The sequence below is a fragment of the Pelodiscus sinensis genome, chromosome 14, assembly GCF_052426305.1.
Source record: "Pelodiscus sinensis isolate ZL-2025 chromosome 14, ASM5242630v1, whole genome shotgun sequence".
Lineage (NCBI taxonomy): Eukaryota > Metazoa > Chordata > Testudines > Trionychidae > Pelodiscus > Pelodiscus sinensis.
The window spans coordinates 23914037-23939190 of record NC_143065.1 but is presented as its reverse complement, the minus strand read 5'-3'; the positions used below and the strand labels follow the sequence as shown (position 1 = coordinate 23939190).

The 25154-nt window shown below is 42.2% G+C and overlaps 1 protein-coding gene across 1 annotated transcript in view; it reads left to right on the top strand.

Moving 5' to 3' along the window:
- The first annotated feature begins 153 nt into the window (after nucleotides 1–153).
- MYEF2 (myelin expression factor 2) overlaps nucleotides 154–25154 on the top strand; it is a 27809-nt gene continuing 2808 nt past the window's right edge. The window contains 17 exon segments of the mRNA XM_006135073.4: nucleotides 154–503; nucleotides 3515–3744; nucleotides 4923–4975; nucleotides 6186–6193; nucleotides 6321–6414; nucleotides 7290–7481; nucleotides 8570–8723; nucleotides 10163–10212; nucleotides 10300–10363; nucleotides 11893–11994; nucleotides 12655–12705; nucleotides 12782–12853; nucleotides 12927–13022; nucleotides 13182–13283; nucleotides 19562–19633; nucleotides 22409–22614; nucleotides 22697–22748. Of these exon segments, the coding sequence (XP_006135135.4) occupies nucleotides 169–503; nucleotides 3515–3744; nucleotides 4923–4975; nucleotides 6186–6193; nucleotides 6321–6414; nucleotides 7290–7481; nucleotides 8570–8723; nucleotides 10163–10212; nucleotides 10300–10363; nucleotides 11893–11994; nucleotides 12655–12705; nucleotides 12782–12853; nucleotides 12927–13022; nucleotides 13182–13283; nucleotides 19562–19633; nucleotides 22409–22614; nucleotides 22697–22748 (1933 nt within the window). The 5' untranslated portion in view covers nucleotides 154–168.

The window sequence follows — 25154 nt, the reverse complement described above, 5'->3', positions numbered from 1 at the left end:
CTCAACACAGGAGCTGGAAGCGGCTGTAGGGTTGCCAGTCCTGCAGGATTGGTCTCTGGGAATAGCGTTCAGTAGCGTTGTCAACCCTGGGGGGTAATGAAGGGGCGGCCTTGCCCCGGCGCCCGTGAAACGTCCCCGCCTGGGAGAGAGGAGGGCGAGAGGCCTCTGATGTCGCTATGGCAACCCAGCAGCCCTCTTCGCTCCCCTTCCGTCGGACGCGTTCTCGCGAGAGCTGGCCGGGCCGGCGCGGAGAGTCCAGGAGCTCAGGGGCCTTTTCAAACGCAGCGGTAGCGGCAGGAGCTCGGCGAGGAAATGGCGGAGAACGATAAGCCGGAGGCTGCGGCGCCACCGGGGGGAGCGGAGGAGGCGGCGGCCTTAACCGCCCCTGACAACCAGCCTCCGCAGCAGGATGAGGAGGTGGTGGCGGCGGCGACGACGACGACGACAACGACAACAACAGCAGCAGCGAACGAGAGTGGGGGCAGCGCCAATGGCGTCAAAATGTGTGTGCGGGGTTGGGCCTGGGCTCCGAGCCGGGGGCGAGCGGGAGGGGCCTGGGCTATGTGGCTACTTGAGCGCGGGGATTTAGTGGCCGCCTAGGCCGCGGTAGAGAAGAGCCCGTCCCCTCTTCTCCCTCCCCTCCCCTCCCCTCCCCTGAAGAGTGGGCTATTCCAGGGGAGCCCCACCACTTGGGGGGAGAAGCGGGAACCCCTTCCCCCCCGTTAGTTTCAGTAGTTGTGGTATAGGCTGTAGTCTGGCGGCGAGGAGAAGGGGGTTAAGGTGAAGGGGATGAGACGGGAGGCTCATGAGGGCTGCCCTGCGGTGAGGAGCCGCGCTAGGGGAGGGTAGTTTACCCCATTAACCTCTTGGGAATACGGCGAGCGTGGCCCTGCGGCAAAGCAGAGCCATGTCATTATTTTAACGACGGCCAGGTTTTTCGGTCTGATCATTGAGAGCGGTGCCTATTGCCCTCCCCCTCCCAAAGGTGGTGTCTGTTCGCTGAGTCCAAGTCTGTGCGTGTAACACAGACAGTAAGTATGCGATTCTGTAAGGGTTATGAGTGGGAGTTTATCCTCTCCCAGGGCTAGCCACAGGTCACTAGAGCAATGGAACCTTTATGTCATCAAATATAAACTTGCTCTGTTTATACCACACTTTTCAGGAGCTGCATTGCTGCTAATTGTTGTACACACCCTCTTCTCCCATCTGTAAAGCCATGTTGGCTTAGAACCATGAGTCCTTTGTGCAAGTGGATAGAAAGAAATCTGTACTGATAACACAGTTGTAAAAAGATTTTACAAATCAACAGTTTTCCTGTAAATCACAGTGGTGTTTTAAGATCCAGTAAGAAATGAACTGTCAGCGGCAGATGTGCAATATTATTAGGGAGCTCAGAATTTCAGTTTTCAGTGTGATAAAACAAGTGGATTTTCTGGTATTGATGATTCTTTATATTACACCTTCAATTGTTGGTTGAATCAAGGAAATCTTTGATCTCAAATCAGTAAAACTTTCAACTCCTCAGCTCACATCTGGGAGGAAAGCATATTTTGTTACAGGTGTCTTTAATGTTTAGTGTCTGAAAGCTAAGTATGGATTGTGGTAAATACACCTGAGGTCAGATTAAAAATAAGAATATTTATGAAAGGAGTGCAGAATGAAGGCATTTATTTCATGGTAGTCTTGACCACATATGATATTTGTGTAGATCATATTTTACACACCTTGGTGTACTGTTCTGTTGTTGTTGTTCACCTGGCTCTAAAATGTTCAGGAACAATACAAACAGGAATCTGGTTTCAGGCCATATGTAGAGCCTGGTGTTTTCAGACTGCTGTGCACACATCAAAATACAATATGGTTGCAGTCACACTTTTTAACTACATTCTGAGAATGCAACTGTTATGGCAGTGACTTAACAGTAAAACCTGTTACCCAAAATCATATCATGTATTGCTTTCTACACGAACTCTCCAACTCTTCCAGCAAAATTATAGGGTATTACATACATATAACCCCTTGTCATGTACAGAAAACATATGTAAGGGTTATGAGTGGGAGTTCATGTAAGGGTTCATCGCTCCATGGCAAGCCACAGGTCACACTGGAGCAATGGAACCTTTGTCGTTAAATACCATCACTTGTTGTGTTTATACCGCTTTTTTCAGGAGATGTATTGCTGCTATATTTTGTACCCCTCCATCTGTAAAGCCATCTTGGCTTAGAACCATGAGTCCTTTGTGCAGGTGGATAGAAGGAAACCTGTATGACAAATTCCAGTCTGTTTAAATTCTGTAACAAGATATATTCATGTGAAAGTGAACAATATAGCGAGAATGGCCTGTATTAGAATAATATAAGTCCAAGATACGTTCCAAAAACTTGGGATTTATAGCAAAGCAACTTAAAAGGGGGATTTTTTCCCCCCTGCGCCCGACTTCCATTTGCGGAAATTGGGATTTTTTTTTAATGACCTAAGAGTGGGGAATGGGAGGACTTGCAGTGCATCACTTCCTACTAGCATCCATGACTTTAGTGCAGACCAGATGTATACTGGGGTGACTTATAGTGGGGATACCCTGTACTGTAATTAATTATGTACTATTTAACCTTACAATGTTAATAATAGACCTACTCAGGTTAGTAGTTACAAATTTGCATCTGTGTATGCAGGTTCAGGAACTTTGTTGTTGAACTTCCTGTGCTGCCACTCTGAATTTATAAAATTGGAGTTTCTTTGTGGATGGATAATAAATGAAAAATTCTATAATATAGACCTATTTATGTAGCTTGACAGTAATAAATTGATTTAATTTCACACTCAGGATATGTATGTCGATTACATTTCAAGAAGTAGTTATTCGTGAATCTTAGTTCTTAATTTCATAAGTCTTCAATACACATAAACCAAACAGTGCAGCAATGTATTAAATTTGTCAAAACTGGTGTAAATTTTTAGGTCCTTCAAATACAGCTTGTGAGGAGTTGTGAAGCTAGTGTTTTGCTCCCATAATACCTTAAGCAAGAGTTCCGCATCCATTTCTTCTGTGATCTTGTAACACATAGATATGAGAGTTAATATGTAATTGTAAATGGTGTCTTACACAAAGTCTTTTCAGTACACTATTTAAAACACCTAAGTCTTAAGGCTTGTAATAATTAGGATGATACAGTTCAGTTACACACATTTTTAATCAGTTTCTTTATAACATCATCTTGCTGGATCTTGATCGGTATATTAGAACAGAAATACAGCTTAACTAACTACTGTAATTACAATGGAACAGTGTGGCCTTTCTTTGCAAACTACAACTTTGTTGCCGCACAAAAATAGTGTGTTGATGAAATGAGATGGTTTAAAATGGAATAATGCTTAAAATATCTTGAAGTAGGGAGTTCTGGATGGTTGTTGCGAAGTTGATAGGGCAAATTCCACTTTTTGACATGCTATAAGTATAGAATCGTAACATTTATCTAAAAGCAACACTAATTTGTCTGCCTCTTGAAAATATAGGGATAATGATGAGACAGCAAAGGAAGAGAAAGCACCTGTGAAGGAAAAGTATGTTCCAAAACCGAAGGCAATTCCATCTCTTGGAAACAAGAATAGATTCCATCCTTATTCAAAGGACAAGAATTCAGGCACTGGAGAGAAGAAGACTATTAACCGGAACAGAGTTTTCATTAGTAACATCCCATATGACATGAAATGGCAAGCTATTAAAGATCTTATGAGAGAGAAAGGTAATTCGCTACTGATAACTCACTTCATATAGGAAGGGGAGGAACTTAAAATATTTTTGTCCTTTGAGCCACACAGATTTGACTTGCATTTTTTTTTTGGCCTTTACTTGATACATCTATATCCCCTCCCTCCCCCTTCATATGAGACAACTGCATTGCAGGAATAGTATGGGAAAATGAAGGGTTTACAATCTTTTGCCATTCTAGTGTGACAGTAGAGAGAATATGCATGCCCTCATGACTTTTTAAAGAGATTGTGTTTTGTCTAGTTGTAGTCTTTGTAGATTTTAAAAGGGCTATTGTATTTAAGCAATACACTTTAGTGTGTATTTCAAATGATGTTTTGTATTTCCTTGGTGGAATCTGGCTGTGGAATTAACTTTGTCTGCATTGTCACTACTGTCATGACTGACTGTCTGGAGATCTCTATTAAAAGTGTGTTACTGCTGTTGCAGTTTTGATAGTCATTTGAACACCCCAAACTTTTTACGCTGGACAGTTTGGGGAAAAATAACTTTAATAAGAATTCTGTAAAAAGTTAGACCTTTTATCCTTCTTGAAAATATTGATTCTTCAAAAGTAATGCAAAGCACACTTGGCTTCTAGGCTGTTAAATAATGCCAATAACTTTTGTAACTGTGCTTGGTGTATCTGTTGTAAGGTGACATGACTATTTGATTGGTTTTATTCATCGAAACTTTAGAAAGTGTGTGGCTTGCTGTGAAATATTTGACTTGTAAATTTGGTTATTATATTGAAGGCAAACTCTTATGATTGAAGACATTCAGGTAGAAAGTCACCTTAAAACAGCTGTTGTGAGTAGGATGACAAATGTCACTGACAAGTGCTAATGTTGATGTTCTAATTTGTTAGGTTAAGGGACCAAGTGTGTATCTGAATTTGTTCACCAACTATATCATACTGGCCAAAATATGATCTGTAGTATGAATTAGGTTAAATATAGTTGTTTGTATAGCTCTTGAGAATGTGGCTGCTGCATATTTCTGAAAATTAGCTAAATTCTATAGCCATTGACAGGAGGTATGTTGGTCTGGTTTTGATTGTTGGTGAATAATAGGTGCTTCTCTGTAGAGTTGTGCACAGGGGCACAGTAAAGCAAGATATTGGTGTTTAAATGCATTGTCTCTTGGTATTTTCCCTTTGTATGTCTTATGTAGTTGGTGAGGTTACATACGTGGAGCTGTTTAAGGATGCTGAAGGAAAATCAAGGGTAAGTGCCGTGGGCAACAATCTGCTAGAGGTTTAAAAGTTCCTCAGCAGTTTTATTTTTGTATAATACCTGTACCAGTTATTGGAAAGTAAGTTTCATTTTTATTTTATTATGATAGACTTGAGGCTTCTGCATTAGAATCAGTCTGACACTTTCATGTAAATCAAACTAGCTGGATGTAAGGGACAAGCTATTTTATAAAAGTCAACAAATGGCATTTACTTAATTCTCCTAAGGTAATACTTTTCAGCCAACACTCTATTTTAGGATTTTTGTTGTGTTCTAAATCTGTTTTATGTAAAGGACTTCAAAAAGAACTACTGAATTGACACATTTTGCAAGTGAAATATTTTTATCTGAGGCCATTAAGTATAAAATGTTAAGACTATACTGTTTGAAGTATCTAATTTGACAGTTTACAGGACTAGTGCTTTGAACACTTCGGATTACTGAATTTGCCTGTTTTTTAAACTGAATGGAAGGAGATGAAGCACTGAGAATGAAGATTGTTAAAGGCTCCTTTGTCTTTTTTCAGTCAAAAGTTTGAACTATAGTATATCTTAACCTGCTGTATGATCCTAGAAATGCAGGTTTGATTCTAAAATTGTTGTAAATGTTTTCCCTAACACTTGTAAAACAATTGTGTGTTTTCGGGTTAGTCTTTATATTGCTGCTCACTTACAGCAATCCTGAACTGGTTGCTCTATTAAATGGGTTTTGGTGCAGTCAGTAATTTATTTTCATGAAAAGTAACAACTTTTTAAAAATAATTTGGATAGGTACACAAAATCCTTGTATGTGATATGAATGTGGAATTTAATTTTGTACTTAAAAGTCAGCAACCAGTGACACACTGCATCCAGTATGTGTTGATCCAGTTCTTTCAACTGTTTTTATTAATCTGTGTGGCATTTTTCTATAGTCCAATTCTGGTCTGGCTCAAAGAGAATAAAAAAGGTTTAGTGTATTGTCTTTTTGTATTTTAGTTGTAATTTCCACTGCAGTATTCTTTATTCAAAAGAAACAGTGAAATCAAATTTTGGCTACCAGTAAAAAGCATATGTTTAAATTCTGGAGTTGAAATTTCAACCATTATTTAACAGTAATATGGAATCTTAAAATATTTTATTAGTTAAATTTACTGACTCACATCTTTTTTTTTTTTTATTTTCTCCTTACATGTGTTAATGAATCTTCATCGTGGATATAGGGTTGTGGGTAAGTTTTTGTGTGTGTGTGTGTGTGTGTGTGTGTGTGTGTGTAAAGACATCACTGTCAAATACTTTCCTAGCTTTGAAAAATTAACTTTACTTTTAGTACTCTAAATATTTTGTTCCTTCTTCAGGGTGGTTGAATTCAAAGATGAAGAATTTGTAAAGAAAGCACTAGAAACAATGAACAAATATGATCTTAGTGGAAGACCCCTGAACATTAAAGAGGTATGCATGTTACTTTGTTCTGCTTAAATTGATGCCATCTTTTTTTAGGATTACCTAAAATGGCTTTACACTAACATTAAGTGATCTGCTAGCTATACATATTTACTACTTTCTAAATTTGAGAGGCCTCTTAGGATCACAGAAGGCACAGTGACAGGGGACCAGCAGAGCCCTTGTTGTCTAAGGAAACCTATGTGACAATCACTCCAGTCCTTAGGACACGTCATATGCCAAAATAAGCAAATGCCTTTTTTTAAATGGTAGAGGAAAGTGGTAGGAAGTTAGGAGATATGTCATCATTTTGGCTGTTACTTTCAATTTTTATACTTTTATTAAAATATGACTTAACTCTAGTCTGCTAGTCAGATTGTTCTGACCATTTTGTAGTGGGACGGGTGAAAATAGATTGTGCAAATTGAGATTTCAAATAAGTGTCAAAATTTTCAGTGCAGTATAGTGTTGGGTCCTATAATAGGTATTTGGAATGTTCTGTTACTTTTTTTTTATCATGGAATTAATAAATCAAAAAATTCATTGAATGAATTCAGTGCTTGGAAAAAGGTATTAGACTGACAGCCCATTAGATTGAAATCTTTTCTACTTGTCCATAGGCTAGGTACAGCATGTGAAGTGGCAGTGCACGCTTCCTCAACAAGTGCTTTGCCAATATGCCTCAACCCTCATCTGAAAGGACCCACCTCTAGAGGTGAGGGAATTAGGTCTCCATGCTAATTAAGTGCTTGGTCCCTCTGCTGATGCTGACAAGGATATTAGTTGATGGGGTTTTTGTGAAACTTGAAAATAATGCTCTTTTTGTTCAAATGTCAGTCCTGCTGTTGATGAAAATGTTAGCTTTATTTTTAAATGTATTCTAGGATCCTGATGGTGAACATGCACGTAGGGCATTACAGCGTGTGGGAGGACCGTTCCCAGGAGGACATGGGCCAGATATGGCACCTGGATTGATGAATTTGCCCCCTTCAATTCTCAATAATCCAAACATTCCTCCTGAGATTATCAGTAATTTGCAAGCTGGCAGGCTTGGGTCCACGATTTTTGTTGCTAATGTAAGTTTAAGCACATATTTTAAAATGTTAATGTCTAGTCTATCTGAAAATTAGGGCTGTCAAGCGATTACAAAATTTAATTGAGATTAATTGCATATAATTGTGATTAATAGCGTGCATCACCCCTTTGAAATGCTGCAGCAGCTTTTTAACAGGGCAGTACTGCATGGAGCCCAGGAGCGGCTGGAGTCCCCAGCTGACCCTGGGCTCCATGCAGTGCTGCCCCGCGGCGGCGTTTCCAAGGGGCAGCATGTTAGGAACCTGGGATCAGCTGGGGACTCCAGCTGATCCCTGGCTCCGCTATAGCAAAGTCCCTTTGAAGCACTGGAGTGGCGCTTCAAAGGGACAGTGCAGCATTAACACTTGCGATTAACACATTAAAAAAATTAACGCAGATTAATTGACAGCCCTACTTAAAATCCTTACATTCAATAGCATCAATCTCTGGGCAGTACACAAGAATATCCATTCACTGTCATTTTAAAAGAAAATGCATATGAACTAATGCATATGAACTAATTTTAAGGCCTGGTATTTCTTTCCAGAAGCCAAAGAATGAGAGAGCATGCATGTGTCCAGATATAAGTATTTTGGTTTTATAAACCGAAGTAGCAGTAAACTATGCTATCTGGTCTTTTTGAAAGTCTTTGCTCTGTTTCAGTCCTTCCTTCCAATTTTTTAAATAGTACTTACAGATTGGTTTATTTCTAGTAATTAACTTTAGCTGCTCTTTAAAACTGAGTGTATTTGTTAGTTGTCAAGTGTATTTGCTGTCATATGAATCCAACTTTGTGCAGAGAATCTTGCTAGTTACCCTGTGGTAACACACTCTTATATTCTTTTGAAGTGATAGTTTACTCCAATTCTCTTCATTCTTATTTATTCTCTTCCTAGCTCAGAATTTGCACAAAGAGATTTTACTTGTTAGACTTAAGTAACCATGTGGTGGGCATGTGCTATAAAAAACATAGTGTTTTCCTGTGTGTCATATTTTAGGAGTCTAAAAGGTTACTATGCTACAAAATGTCTTCTAAATTATTTAGAGACAAGATAAATGTATTGTAATTTGTTTAATTTTATATATTCAGCTTGACTTTAAAGTTGGCTGGAAGAAACTAAAGGAGGTTTTCAGTATTGCTGGAACTGTAAAACGTGCAGACATCAAAGAAGACAAGGATGGCAAGAGTCGAGGAATGGGGACAGTCACTTTTGAACAAGCAATTGAAGCAGTTCAGGCGATATGTATCCATTTATTTATTTATTTTAAAGAATTTAGTTATCTGGTTAAAGGAGCAACTTTTTAAATGTGTATTCAGTTTGCATTGGATAACATATGAATGTATAGGTTGGGCCTCCCTGGTTTGGCCCCCTCAGGACCTGACCGGACCTGAACAAGGGCATTTTCCAGACAAGGGAAGGTCCCTTCCCTTATGGCCCATGCTGCCCCTGGGCTAGGGCTCCAGACCGGCCCTATTGCTGCCCAGCTCCAGCCCCAGCCTCTTTGCCACGTGTCTGGCTGGAACACCCCAGGTAAGAGCTCCGTGGCACCTGAAGCCTGTCCCTGCTAACACAGGGCTCCCAGTTGCATCACCAGCCCAACCCTACTTCCCCTCCCCTCACCGCTCCTTCCTGTCACACCACCAGTCCTCCCTGTTCCTGGGCTCTGTGGTCCAGGAAAATCCATGGTCCTACCAGACCAGAAAGTCCTGGTTTAGGGAGGTGTATAACCTGTATGTGATTTTTAAAGCTAAACTATATCCTTGTATATTGTAGCTGGTTTATGTGCATGTTAAACATCAGTTTCTGTGTGTATATAAAGGCTTTGCATACACTCCACAAAACAGCTTAGGCAACTAAACTTCATCATTACGCACCTGAATCCCCATGCACGGCACCACTGGAGTCCATATAACTCCTTTCTGGCTACCCCTAACTCTGTGAATGCCTAAAATAACTTGGTACAAGTTCCCTGGGCACCTAATTTTTAGACTTTAGTGTATTTCTGCTTCTGCTCTAGGTGTCCAGGTGCCAAAGACCCAGAGCAATTCATGAACCCAGCGAAGATAGGAATTTGTTGATTTATGGCTTGAGACAGCTTCTGGGCACATGCTGCATCAGATATGGAGGTGGTGGTGCCTATCTTATAACTGTTAGCTCAATGGCTAGAGCACTTAGCTGGGATGTGGGAAACATAGATACAATTCCTGTCTTTCCTGCCTCCCTTTTGGAGAGGAGGGTTGAACTGAAAGTGCTCTTATCACTGAACGATAGGATATTCTGACGTGGGGCTTCCTCAGCTTCTCTTGTTTAAGCTATTCCATAGTGGATAAATGATGATAGAATGGAGCGGGGGAACTGTATCAGAGTCTGCCACTTCACAGGTTAGTGCCTAACTACTGAATCATACCCAGTGACTGTTCAGCTGTGGCTAAACGCTTAAATAAATGATCATTGGACCAGACAGAGAGAGGGTGAGTTGGCAGTCCAGCGGGTTGAAAAATGTTTTGAGTGGTAGATTGTAACAATCATTCTAACTACCTGATCTTCTTGGCTGGAGAATGAGGGAGGGAACCACTAAGAAGAATGAAGGAGAAGGATAAGCTGAATTATAAAAATGAATCTTTAGAAGTAGATAGGTTACCTTTGGTTGTCAGATCAAACTTCTTTGACTTGGTCTTCAGCTATGTTCAATGGACAGTTCCTGTTTGATAGACCCATGCATGTAAAAATGGTGAGTTGTCTGCCTATTCTTTTGTATCTTAGCTAAAAGTAAGCTAAAATGTTAATGAAATCCCTCCTGATACTCATTTCACAACAGGACGACAAGTCAATTCCTCATGAAGACTTCCGTGTGGTGGAGAACAAGACACCACAGTTACCTCGTGAGTATGGGCTATAATTTGTCTTACTCCTTCAATTTGATGTGCAGTGTGGAACTGTGTGATGTCAGTATTAGGGGTGAAATAGTGTAGTCGATTAACTGATCAGCAAAAATGTATGGTTAATGCTATAGACCACATGCATTTCCTCCTCTCCTCCACCAGTAAATTTTTAGCAGCCTGGCCAGCAGCCCGGCTCAGTCCTGGCTTGCAACAGGTCCAGGACCTATCCCTGTTGCGGCTCTGCATTTAAAGTGTATTAGGAGCTAGGCAAGCAAGCAGCCCAGCTCAGTCCCGGCTTGCACCAAGTCCAGAAGCTCCGACCTCCCCTGCACAGAGGCTGCTGCTATCCTGCACTGCTGCCTCTGTATCAGAAGCAGCAGCGCTGACTGAAAGGTAGCAGGTCCGCAAATGGAGCTGGTTTTTCAACTGGCTTCCCTTGTGGACCAGCTTCTGCCTGGCACCCCACGTTGCTGCCTCTGATACAGTCGAGTAACCAATAAGAATTCATGAGGTTAACGGATATTTAACATCCCTAGTCAGCATCAGAAAGTAGGGATGTAACATTGTAGCTGGTTAAACAATTAACCGATAAGAGGATGCTTATCAGTTAATGCTACCGGCTACACCAGGGGTCAGCATCTTTCTGAAGTGGTGTGCCAAGTTTTAACCCTCCCGCCCTGAGTGGTGCTGCTCTCCTAGGAGTGGGGGAGGGGCTCTCACCACCATGGACCCTGCTTGGTCTCCTGTCCTTGGCTCCTCTCCAACCTACACCTCCCTTGCTGCAATTTAAACCCATTGCTTCTTGCCTGTCATCAGAGGCCAAGGACAATAATTTTTCTTCCTCCTCCTTCTAACACCCTTTTAGATATTTGAAAACTGCTATTATGTCCCCTCTCAGTCTTCTCTTTTCTAAACTAAAACAGCCCAGTTCTTTCAGCCTTCCGTCATAGGTCATGTTCTCTAGACCTTTAATCATTTTTTGTTGCTCTTCTCTGGACCTTCTCCAGCTTCTCCACATCTTTCTTGAAATGTGGTGCCCAGAACTGGACACGGTATGAGTACTCCAGCTGACACCTAAGTAGAGCAGAAGAATGACTTCTTGTGTCTTGCTCACAACGCTCCTGTTAATTCATCCTAGAATCAAGTTTGCTTTTTTGGCAACAGTGTCACACTGACTCTAATTTAGCTTGTGTTCCACTATGACCCCTAGATCCCTTTCTGCAGTACTCCTTCCTAGACAATCACTTTCCATTCTCTGTGTGAACTGATGGTTCCTTTTCTGTAGTTTGTCGAGATTATTTTGAATTATGACCTTAACCTCCAAAGCAGTTGCAACCCCTCCCAGATTGGTGGTGTCTGCAAGCTTAAGTGTATTCTCTATATCATTATCTAAATCATTGAAGAAGATCTTGAACAGAACCGGTCCCAAAACAGACCCCTGTGGAACCCTACTTGTTATGGCCTTTCAGCATGATTGTGAACCATTTAATCCTGACTCTGGGTGGTGTTATTTTATCTCGTTTTCAAAGGTGGTCTTGGAGGTATTGGGATGGGACTTGGACCAGGTGGTCAGCCCATCAGTGCAACCCAGTTGAGCATGGGTGGTGGAATGGGAAATATGGGTCCAGGAGGTAAGTGTACTTTTTATTTCTTTTTCTCTTTAACAAAGTAAACCTTGAATGATGTGAATTTGACTTAGTCCTGGGGGAAATCTGCACATTAGAGTATTTGTGCAGAATTGCTTTTTGGTTCCACAAAAGTGGGCTGCAGAGCTAATAGATATTTGACCCAACAGAGCCCAGCTTGCAAATAGAATATCCTCGTGAGGGGGAGGGAGCTGGAGGATTCCTGGCATGCCCTGGAAGAAGGAGACAGCATGTAGGAAACTGTAGAAACCTGGGACTCAGCATCAAGCTGTTTTTCCCTCTAGATCATTGAGGTGTGGGTGTTTGGACTAGGAGGGAACCCTTTACCTGGCTCTTCCACCTGAGCTCTAGGAGCAGGAGAGAAGAAGCAGAGAAACAGGAACTGAGTTGTTGTTGGGGCTTCTTTAGCACTCCTGGGAATTTTTTTGTCTGTGTTGCTACAGACATAGCTGCTGACAATGTTTTGAAATACATTACCAAAGTAATTGAAACTGGTGTGACCGTATTGTGTCAAAACAATATTTTATACAGAATTTTAAAATATTGTGTACAGAATTTTTATTTTGGTGCAGAATTCCTCTGAGTTTTTAAATAGAGAACTTTTTCTGTATTCTAAACTATATGTATAACTTCTTCTTTTTTAAGGTATGGGAATGGATGGCCCAGGCTTTGGAGGAATGAACAGAATGGGAGGAGGTATATGTGTCTCTTATTTATTTTTTGTTAATTTCTTTAAAATATAGCATAGAAAACCGTTTTCCTTATTGCACAGGCATCGGTGGGTTTGGTGGAATGAAAGGAATGGCTAACATGGGAGGATTCGGCGGAGTCAGCAGAATGGGAGGTAGGTGTCCTTTTTTTACCTCCCTTTCTGTTCTTAATTGATTACTGTTACTATAACTCTCTTCTTACCGTAGGGATGGGTAGCGTAGATGACTTCAGAGGAAATATGGGCAGTGGAATGAGTGGAGGCATTGGAACCAGTATGGGAGGCATGGCAACTGGCATGGGAGGTAAGTTAGCAAACTTACATCTGAGTTCTTCAGACCTGTGTTTTCAACTATTTTCCCTTTAAGTGAGCAGTCATGAAATCTGTAATTTATATCATCTTATGTTGAAAATATAACAGAAAATTTATTGCAACTTCTGCTAGCTTGTTGGTATATTCTCAGCAGAAATGTTCCGTGGTGGAATGGGAGGAAGTATGGACAGAGATTTTGGTCGGAGTGACATGGCAATGAACCGGGGCTTTGGAGATTCGTTTGGAAGAATGGGTATAGTAACTTTATCAAACTTGAGTTCTTCATGATCAATCACAATGTGTTGTGTGCACTTTATTTCTTTCAACAAGTAAACTGGCTAGAAAATTTGTCTGCTCGTCATTTTCAACTTCCAAAGAGTGTATCTTAGGTTAACGCAGCTAGTAACTTTGAGTATTTGAATAATTTACATTTTAGGGCATCCTTCTGAAAATGTCTTAGCAGCTGTCCAAAACTTTTTCAGTTTCTGTGGCCCTGTCTCATTAGTGCACACTAGACAGGTTACGCATGAGGTAGGAGGCATCCAATAGGAACAGTGAAATTTAGCAACCTCTAGCTTTTGCCTCCTTTTCTTCTTTCCACAGGTCCAATCTAATTCCTTCTTTTAAAAAAAAAAAAAAAAAAGTTAGCTCAGGAGGTTTATGCTGATATTTTCTCCAGTTTGAGTCACAATGTCCTGTGCAAGGATGTTGCTCTTTTTTTGACTGAGCAGGTTTCAGTACTCTCGTGATTTCACTTGCTCATTTGGGACAAAAATTATTCGGCAGAAGTAGAGCCTATGATGACCAGAAGTGCAAGGATGACCCTGGATCCTGCCTAAATGTAGCTATTTACTTCCCTTTGTAGTGAACAAAGAGATAAGCTTTCTCTTCAGGTAATGCATCACCTTTGATGGGGGAATTAAGTGTGAGACTTCATTGATGAAATCTTTCATGATAATATGGATGCATCATTGGAAGGGGCAGAGGGGGCTGGTTAAGACTGGCATTTTTTTCCCCGGAAGGAAATTCAAGCATGAGTACAAGGCATTATTACTAATTTTTAATTAAACAACTGTCTAGAAGGGGATTTTAAGTCAAGTTATAGAACCATTCTTATCATAAATCACTTTGGAAGCTCTGCTTCTTCTAGCCTGCGAATGGCTGCTCCTCCTACCTTCTCTGTTTGAAATGGGGCATCGTCAAGGACTACATCACAGACTGTTGGGTCATCTTGAATTTCTGAGTTGCCTTCATGTGTCTCGGGACGATTTAGTCTTTTCTTGTAGGGCAAAAAAAGATTATTCGCAAATCATTTTATTATTTCCATGTTCTGGTTAATTTTGTCTCTTTTCAGAAGTCATCCAGTTTTTTGGTATCTGGTTTAGGCTAGTCCCAATCTTTTAAGACAGCGGTTCCCAACCACCAGGCTCTTCTGTGGCCGAAGGAGACCCTCCCCTGCATGGTTCTGGTTGGCTGAGAGGCAGGGCAGGACACGCCTCTCCCAATAGCCACAGCAGGAGGGTTGGCACTGGGCGTTGTACCTCAGCCCTGGTCTCCATAGCTGCCGCAACATGGGCAACAGCTCAGGGCTAGGTGAGGTGGGCAGGACTAGTGCTAGGGGGCTCTGAAGGCTGAGCTAATAGTGGGGTGGGACTATGGGGCAGTGCTGGCACTGGGGGGGCTCTGGGTATGGGGCTAATATTGGGGGTTGGGTGCAGTGGGGCTCTGGAAAGAGGAGGCTGGCACTAGGGGGTTGGGTGCAGGGGACACTGGGGTCTGACTGGCGCTGTGGGGTAGTGGAAGAGTGGGGGATTCTAGGGGTTGGGACTGGGGGTTCTGGGGGCTGGGCTTTTAGCGGGCTGATAATGTTTTATTTGCACATTCATTTACATAATACGCAATATAAAATGTTACCAGTCCACCAAGTTTGTGAATGGGTTTGCCAGACCCTGGTATCAAAAAGGTTGGGGCCACTGTTTTAACATGACAGGAAATCATTGCTCCATCTTGGATTTAAAGTGGCTGAACAGTTCCTTGAAAGTAAAGACCTTCAAAACCGAATATATTTAAATTGATGATAGCTGCTGTGAATTTGCAGACCAAATATCTCAATTGGAAACACAAACATAGCTCTGACTGCAGGGCTGTGTCTACACTGGGCCACTTATTCCGGAAAATCAGCCGCTTTTCCGGAATAAGCTGCAAGCTGTCTACACTGGCCCTTGAATTTCCGGAAAAGCAACGACGCTCTACTGTACAAAATCAGCCGCTATTCCGGAAAAACTATTCTGTTCCCGCTCGGGCATAAGTCCTTATTCCGGAACACTGTTCCGGAAAAGGGCCATTGTAGACAGCCCAGTAGTCTTTTCCAGAAAAAAGCCCCGATCGCGAAAATGGCGATTGGGGCTCTTTTCCGGAAAAGCGCGTCTACATTGGTCACAGACGCTTTTCCGGAAAAAGGGCTTTTCCGGAAAAGCAGCCTGCCAATGTAGACGCTCCTTTTCCGGAAAAACTGAAAACGGAATAGTATTCCGTTTTAAGCAGTTCCGGAAATTCATGCCAGTGTAGACGTAGCCTACATGTTTTACGCTATTATCAATTTTGTCCTTTGTGTCGATGATGCACATTGATCTCACAGAGGCTAATTTTAAGTCTGTGCTTTCTAATACTTTTTTGAAAATTTGGATGTGTGAGTTCTGTATGCAGTAGATTGGAGCAGGTTTCGGCTGACTATAATAAAGCATACTCAATGCAGGATGGGTAGGGGGGTGGTTCTGCAATATTCTTGGTTTTCTTGGTGCTTCTGTAATAGGACAAGCCAGGGCATATTTGAAAGTGAACAGTGTCTTGAGCTGACTTGTACCTACAGAGTCTGTATTCCAGGTTCCTGTGGTCAATACTATTTTTAGGGACCACTGAGCAAGATAGCAGTGTCAGAGAACGGAAATACTTGAGAGATACCAAGATATCTGCTTCTCTTGATTTGTATATTGGAATTGTGTCCTCACTTAGGGCACGTCTAAACTACATTCCTCTGTCGAAAGAGGAATGTAAATGAAGCAAAGTGCAAAGGAAGCACAGATTTAAATATTTCACGCTTCATTTGCATATTCACGCCTGAGCGCTTTTTTGAAAAAGGGTTTTTCTAAAGTGAAACCGCAGTCTAGACGCAGTTCTTTCGGGGAAAAAACCCCACCCTTTTTCGAAAGAACCCATACTCCTGAAAAAGTGAGTATGGGTTCTTTTGAAAAAGGGTTTGTTTTTTCCGAAAGAACCGCGTTTAGACTGCGCTTTCACTTTCGAAAAGCCCTTTCGAAAAAGCGCTCGGACATGAATATGAAAACGAAGCGTGGGATATTTAAATCCGCGCTTCCTTTGTATTTTTGATTTGCTTAATTTACATTCCTCTTTTGAAAGAGGAATGTAGTCTAGATATAGCCTTTGTGAAAACTTGAAATAATCTCAGAGGACCTATAACTTACTTTTTACTACCAAAAGGAAAAAAAAATTAGGACTTTCCATCATAACTGTTGGTTTATACTGTACTTGGCTGAGGAAGACTCTGGGTCCTCCTATCCAGTATCTTAGCTGATGTTGTCTTAATTAAGGAAAATAGGCCATGGTGCACCAACAATGGTATATTGTCCATTTCAAGAAGTATTGTTTGAAGTAAAAAACTTTCCCCCCTTTAACGAATTTTCAGGATACTGCAGTCAAGAATCTAGAACAAATTTAAATCACCTGCATAGATGAGCTTATTTAGAAGTTTTGTGTATTAAAGGCTATGGCTAGAATCAAGATTAGGAATGTTAAAATGTATTTATTTTGGTAAATGTGTAGCTGCTGAAATTTTCAGCAGTTATACATTTACATGTGAGTGGAGACATGCTCATGGGGAGCTGGCTACCTGCGTGCACTGGCTCCTGTAGAGTGCCACACTCCTCTCCCCTGGCTGCCTCTGTATTAGGCTGTGGAGTGTGGAAAGGCTGCTGCGTGTAACTGTGAAGGTCAGCTCATCAGCTAACCTTTTACATGTTTACACTATCACATCCCTAATAAGAGATGATCTTGGATTTTTTTTTAATTGGGGATGCTCTTTGCACTAACTTTTTTGCTCCTAGTAAATGGAGATGAGTATTCCCCTTCAGAGAATCATTTTGAGGATAAAATTTGATAGCTCAAGGAGCATGGTAGATTTCTCTAGCAATCTGAGCTCTGCTAAAATTGTTTGATCTTATTGTACCCTGCTGGGAGTTAGTACCCTAGTTTCAAACTCTGCAAACAGTTCCTTATTATGAAGAGCAACCAAAGCAATGAGTATGAAATAGTCTTTCCTGTACAGGTCACAAAATGTGTTGCTTGTGACCCAAACACACACATCCATCTGGCTTAAGGAAATATTCTGCTTCAGAGAGCTTTTTATAACCACCTGCTGGCGTGGTGAAGAGACCTGCTTGCATTGAATGAGTTCAGCCAGAATTAGCACATTATGCTGAGGTCAGGTAACACTGGTAGATACAGTAGATTTTTGATAATCCAGCACCTTTTGGACCTAGGTGGGGCCGGATTATCAGATTTGCTGGAGAATCCGGAGGTTCGGTACAGCTGCATGGCTTAACAGCTGGCCAGGACACAATCTCCCTCCGTCTCCCCTCCCCTTTCCTCTTCGGTCTCCTCCGTGCTGTAACCTGATCCTCCTCCCTCTCACCTCCCTTTGCTGAAGCAAAACTCTTCTCCATACTGTAACAGGATCCCACTCCCCTCTCTCCCTCCCCCCCAAAATCTTTATGCTCCATTTGGTTACAGCCAGCACGTGTGCTGTGCGGCAGGCTCTTTAATCAGCTGGTCAGGAGAGCTTGGCATTTTGATGCCAGAGTATCGGGAGTGCCGAACAGTTGGATGCCAGACTATCGGAGTTTTACTGTATATGTAAATTGCCAAGGGAAAACAAGCTCTTCCTCTCAGACTATCCTTCTGTCCAAGTTTGCAGAGGACAATCATCTTTCCATTTGAACTGCTAAGCTAACAGTCTGTCATCAGGTTCATTATGCAGACAAAGTATCCAGTCTGGGGAACAGTTTCAGAATCTGGGTATTCAGAGTGTGCAGTCTGGGTAAGTTGGTGACTGACTTTCTGTGGCCAAAAAAACAGACCATACAAACAAAAAGTCTAGTTTGTGTTCGATTCTTCAGTATATAAAGAAGCATGATCAACAGGAAGTTTGTGCTCTTCTTTCTAGCCTACAGCATATACACTTGTGAAAAGTGTAAAATCAAGACAAAGCCAAGATTATGCCGATAGTGCTGGAATGAGCATGTTTCAGTTTGTGGACATGCATTGGGTGGCATTAGAATCCTACTCATTTGTCTTCTCATATCAAGATCTATTGTTACAGCAATGCTGCCTTTGTCACAGACTAGCAGGACTTGTCTCTGAGCGGCTGCTCTTGTAAGTTCTAGGTTTATTAGAGAGTGCTATTCTCCTTCATATAAATGGCCATAGTGGGTCAGATCAATTGTCCCCCTAGCTCAGAAGCTTGTCTTCCAACAGTGGCAAGCAGGGTAGTTTGAGTGATCTCTGGTCCACTCAAACTGTTGGCACTCAGGTTTAGGAACATTCAGAGCACGGAGTTGCATCTTTGAGTACGTTGACTAATGGCTATTGATGGTCTAGTTCTTTTTGAACCCACCTATACTTTTGGCATTTATACCATCCACCTGGCAACAAGTTCCACAGTGTTGACTGTGTAGCATGAAGTACTTCCTTAAGCTTAAAATTAACTTGCTGCTACTTTATTTTATTTGGTGATCCCAGGTTCATGTGTTATGTCAAACTTTTTTTTTTTTTTTTTTTGGGTCCAAACCATTCATGCTTTTATAGATCTTAGGAGTTTAATGAATTTGGTGTGACTTTTTTTCTTTTACAATCCTAGAACTGTTCCCTAAAGGCATGACTGACCCACTGTAGGCTTCCCAGAACTCTGTGGAATCCGTACTTGAGTATTTAATAAGTAATGCCTTTGCATTTATTTGAATCCTTTGGGAAAGAAGCAAAAGCTTTGAAGTAATTCTTCTGGTATTAGTTACCGTACATCATTTGGAGTGAGAATGCCAAGAGCTTTCTGTTTTATATCTAACAATAAGGTGGTCCTGTTAGCCTTGCTTCAGTGTTCTTGCAGGATCATTTTATTTATTCCATCTAGCTTGTCCTAATGGTAACTTGGCTGTACCAAAGAATTTTTTTACCTGGAGAGAAGCTTTTAAAAGCACTTTAAAATCTATAAAAAAAACCTAGAGGCTAACGGCTATCAAAGTCACTATTAGAGGCTTCCCATCCATCTTGGATAATAAGGTTCCAACCCATCTAATCTACACAGGTGAAACCAGTCCATAGAGAAGAATCATAAGGTAAGCATGTCCTGTGTTGTTTGTTTTAAATATTAACCATTCTAGTTGCTAATATTGTCTGGCTTTATCTTGCAACCATAGTCTTAGCATGTATCACTTAATTTTTTTTTCTATTCTTGTTTAGGTGGTGCAATGGTTGGTGGTTTTGCAGGAGGAATGGGAGCTTCTAGCATGGGCCCAGTAGGATCTGGAATGAGTAGGTTGATTCCAACAGAATGTAAATGATCGATATATCTATATAGCAGAACATTTTTGAAAATAAGTTGTTCTAGTTGAATATTTTGTCAATGGCAGAGAAAACATGTTGTGATTGTAATTCTAATTGTTCTTGCAGATGTTCTTTTGCTAAAGATGCTTTTCTTATATATAAGCCCTACTAAATTCATGGACTGTGAAATCAGGCCTCTCCCTGTGAAATCCAGAAGGGTGCAGCAGGCCTGAGTGCATCTCTGCTCGGGGCTCCTACTGCTAATCCCTGTGCTGGAGAAGGACAGCCACTCTCAGAAGAGAGATCAGACCTATCTCTAGGTACCTCCCCTAGCTGCAGGAAGCTTGGCTCTTAAGGCAGCACAGCTGTGGACCTACTTGCAGCCAGGGAAGGTACCCAGAAGTGGGTCTGATCTCCGTCCAAGGGCTATACAGGGGAAGATGAAGTCCTGTCCATCTCCTGTTCAGCTGAGACCAGCAGCTAGGAACTCTTGGTGTTCCCAGGAAGGAAGAAATCAGACCCACCTCCAGGAACCTCCCCTGCTTGCAGGAAGCTCTCTGGCTGCTATCTTCTGCACTGCCTTTAAAGCTAGGTTCTGAAGTGAGAGTGGTAGTCCTATGGACATTATTCTTCCTCCCTAATGGCTTGTGATCTTTCCCTCTCACAATGCCCTTTTAGGTCAGACCTCTGCAGTTACAACACAGTGAAGTTTCAGATATAAACATTTGAAAATGTGAAACTGGCCAGTTTTAAAAACCTGGCCATGAAATTGACCAGAATGGACCATAAGTTTAGTAGGGCCCTAATTGTATAGTAACACTGAGTTTCTGCCTTGTCCACTACATTCTTTCTAACTCTTAATCTGATGCTGGAATGTGTCAAGCTTCCTAGTATACTAAATATTTTTGGTGAAAGGAGCAGCAGCATTTTTACTAGAAGAAAGGTAGGGTGAATTATTTGTAGGAACCCTACAAACAACTCCAATTTTTTTTTAATTCTGCGGTAAGCAAATCATGCTAGCAACTACCATTTGTGGTGTAGAATTTCAGATATAATTCAGTTAACTTTTTGTGTAGTGCTCTAATCCTGTATTTACGAAAGGCAAAATTCATCCTCAATAAATCACCTTCAGGGTGAGAGAGTTGAATGACATCAATGCCTTGACATTGGCCAACTTGAATGGCACATTAGGAAATCGACCTCCTTAATACTTGAGACATGTGGCTAAAGTTGAAGCTCCTGTCCTTCCTATATTTTTAATGGTTTGAAAATTTTATGAATCTACAAATATTTATCTGAGTGTCAATAGTTCCACACACCTGATGCATACTAATATGCTTTAATATAGTATTTACTGTTGGAGAGTCCAGGCTTCTGTTATTAAGGAGTGGCTATCTATACCAATCCAGTTTAATGTTCAGAGAAATCTTCCTTTAGAACCGTGGTCACCAACAGGTCAATCACTATCGACTGGTCGATCGCGAGGCATCCTGTCCGCCCCGCCCCCATTTCCCTCCTACCCCTGAGAAGCCCCACTACCTATCTCCAGTGAAAATGGAGGTAGTGTAGGCTTCCCGGGGATGGACAAAAGTCCTTCAGCTTAGCGCCACTTCCGGCGATTCTGGGTGTACTGCGGGAGGGAGCATCGGCTCCCTGCACCGCACAGGAGGGGTGAATCAGCCCCGGGGGAGGTGTGCACGCGCAGGGCTTCCGTGCACCGGGGGGGGGTCGGCCCTGAGGCAGGAGCGCGCGAGGTTTTCCTGCGCCAGGGGGTTGGACCCCGGGCAGGTGTGCGCACCTGGGATTTCCCGGCGCCGCGGGTGGGTCGGTCCCAGGGTAGGCATGCGCTGGTTTCCCTCTGGGGGCAGGGGAATCCTGGGAGGAGGCAGACGCAGGGGACTTTCTGCCTCCACTGGCACCCCACTCCCCAGCCACAGAACTCTGTCCCCACTCCCTGAACGCTGTCCCCACTCCCCTGTCCCCAGCCACAAAATTCTGTTCCCCACTCCCCTTTTCCCAGCTACAGAGCTCTGTCCCTATTCCTGTCCCCACTGGCACCCTGTCCCCAGCTGCAGAAACATGTCCCCACTGGCACCCTGTCCCCTGCTGCAGAACCTTGTCCTCTGCCCTTCCAGCACCCTGTTCCCTCTCCCTTGCCCCCAGCAGCAGAACTCTGTCCCTACAAAATGTATAATTATAAATGCTTCATTTTAGATTTAAATAGCATGAATAAAAAAGACCATTTATTTCATAACTATAAACATGTGATTTTAATTTTATACATCGCATAATTTAAAAAAACTGTTTAGCAGAGTGTGTAAGTAAGGGCTGGGGATAGCAAATGATGGACAGGAGGAGAATAGAAAGGGGCGGGGCGGTAGATCTTCACCTGTTCGGAAATTTAAAAAGTGATCCTGGGTGTAAAAAGGTTGGAGACCACTGCTTTAGAAGATGATGCCATCGGGCAGGTAAAAATCTCTGTGTGTATTCATTCAGCAACACTGACATTTTTATTTTGGCTTCCTGGATTTACTAAATGGTTGATGCTCAAATTAGCCCTGTTTTAAGACTAAGTCATACAAGGGACCATACTAGAGAAATTTGAAAGTCAATTTTCAGTTCCTGAGATCAAACAAAATCTGTGTTATTCATCGGAGTGTTTTTTTTTTTTTTTTTTTGTAGATAGACTAGTATTATATCAATGTTTCTGTATGCACTACTTTATATCATTTTGCTGAATCTTCTCTTCCTCTTTGTGCCTAGGTGGTGGAATGGGTGGCATGAATAGTATGACTGGAGGAATGGGAATGGGGATGGACCGAATGAGCTCCAGTTTTGATCGAATGGGACCAGCTATGGGAGCCGGCCTGGACAGGAACATTGATATGGATCGAGGATTTGTGGCTGGCCCAATGGGAAGTGGTGTGAGAGAGAGAGGTTCTAAAGGCAACCAGATATTTGTCAGAAATGTAAGCATATGAATTCAAACAACCAGCTATTTTTTTTCCACTCTGTGTCTGTCTATATTATTAATACCTGTTTTCATTTTAGCTTCCATTTGACTTGACCTGGCAGAAGCTAAAAGAGAAATTCAGTCAGTGTGGTAAGTATATGGAAGGCTGCAAATGTGGTAGTCTTGCATAAGCCATAAAATCAGGAAATTTTCATTCTTTCAAGAGCAGTGGGATATGGTTGTTGCTTAGTTAAAATGTTAAATATCCTGAAGAGTAGTCTGGCCAGCCTTATCCTACTCTCATACTCTAATTTCCAGAAATTAAATAAAATTTACCATGGCAACTTTAGGTGTGACTTACAGCTGTAGGCAGATTGTTTTGTGCAGTTAGATAGGCCTGGCATATGTATTAGCTGAAGGTAGTGGCTTATTAAAAGGAATAAAATAATTGTTATTGTTTTTGTTTGGCTTTGTGTATGGAAGAGGTGCAGGATTGCTGTCTTCAGCATTTATGCAGGTAATTTGGAAAGAATTTATGGCCTTGTTGCCAAAATCAGAGCCATCCCTTTGACAGGACTGTTCAGGGGGTTATCCCAGACCCTGTGCTTTTGGGGAACCCACAGTGGCCACCTCAATCATCCTATGGGTGGGGCTTGAGGGATTACCTGGGGTCCTGGGATGGGGTGGCAGCAGGGGTCATGCTCCCGCCCACTGACTGCAGGAGTTGGAGCAACCTGGTAGCCTGCTCTGTTCCACCCTGTCACCTATCTCCCAGCTGCTGTGCTTGGCTTCACTGTGGCAGCAAGAAGCCAGAGTGCCCTGGCTCCAGGATACTCCACTTCCCATGTTGCGGTGAAGCAAGCACAGCGGGTGGGGAGATGGCGGAAGGGGGGACGAAGCAGAACAGGCTGCTGCTAGGTTGCTCCAGTTCCTACTGCCAAGGAAAGGTGGGCAGGGACTGATCCCTGTTGCTATTCCAGACCAGGCCCCACAGTAATCCTCAAGTCACATTGCTTGGAGATGAGGTGGAGCAGAGGCAGGGCTTGAGGGAAGGGATGGAGTGGGACAAAGCAGGGGGTAGGAAGGGTTGCCTCAGGCCCTGTGCCCCTTGAGGATGGCCCTGGCTAAAATGCATGAATCATGGAGCTTAGATATAAGAACAAACATGTTTTTCCCCTTTGAAAACTCACTTTCAGAATGCTGAACCTAATTGGTCTGCCAAGTAACTTTTTACTTTAGGGAGGAGGAAATAACTCTCAATGTAGCACTGCCATCTGATATGTTTAAAAGACGTTCATAAACACTTGTTCTGTACAAATTTGATAGCAAATGTACATAAGTTTGTCAGGTATTCCTGCTTTTGACTTCATGCAGAGATGTTCGTTGCTGGGATGCTATGGGTACCTCTGCACTGCAAAAACAATACAGAAAACCTGAAACCGTCAGTCTGAGTCCAGGTCAACTGACTTAGGCTGGTGCTACATAGCTAAATAGCTAAGGCTCTGAAACTTGGGAGGATGGCGGAAATCTCAGAACCTCCAGCCTGAGTGGGAGCATCTACGCTGCTGTTTTTTAGTAGGGATGTAAGCGACTAGTCAACTACCCGATAAGCCTAGGCTTATCGGATAGCCAAGTCATACTTAACTAGTCGCTTCTTCTCCAGGGAGCAGGAGCTGGTGCTGGGAGGGGAGCTAGCTTCAAAGCTGGTTTTCCACCCCCCAGCGGGTGGGGCAGAAGAGGTCGGTTGCAAGTCAGGACTCAGCTGTCCTAGCTCGCACCTGGTCCCAGAAAGTGCACCTCTGCTTTTTAAATCAAGTAAGAGCTGCCAGGCTCTTTATTACATCTAAAAGGCAGAGCTGCAGTGGGGTTAGCTCCTGGGGGCAGGAGCTAATCCCCTTGTGGCTCTGCAGTTTACTCACTTATCAATTGTTTGATCCAATGACTACTTGATTAGCTGACTAAATGCAATTCAACATCTTTAGTATTTAGCCCTGTAGCGCAAGCCCAAGTCAGATGATCCAGTCTTTGCGATTTGATGCTATGAGGGGAGGACATGGTCCCCCTCCCCCATAACCTCTGAGACTGTATTTGTTACTTGGCAGAAGTGCAATAAGATGCTAAATCATTTTCCAGTCTCTTGATGCTGTTTTTGTTCCCGAACTTACTTACTTTCTTGGCTATCTTCAAATCATAGCACTGTTGTACGAGGTGTTGTAGAAACAAAACAAAAAGATTGTTCCTTACCTAAAATCTGCAGTTACCATTTTTGCAATTACTTTACACATGAAAAGGAGGTTAAGATTAACCTCATTAATGTTGCATTTTAAAAGTTAAAACAAAATTGTAAACATTGGAAGATGCATCCTTTAAAATGTTGAAAAATCTTTACAGGCCATTCTGCAGATGTCAGTATGGGGGAAGGGATTAAGGATATGTGTGAAAATAGGATCTCTGTGTAAGGGTTGTCTAAATTAGGGATGTTAAAATGCATTTAAGTAAACATGTAACTTCTGAAAATTTTCAGTGGTTACACATAGCAGACTGTCAGCTCCTAGG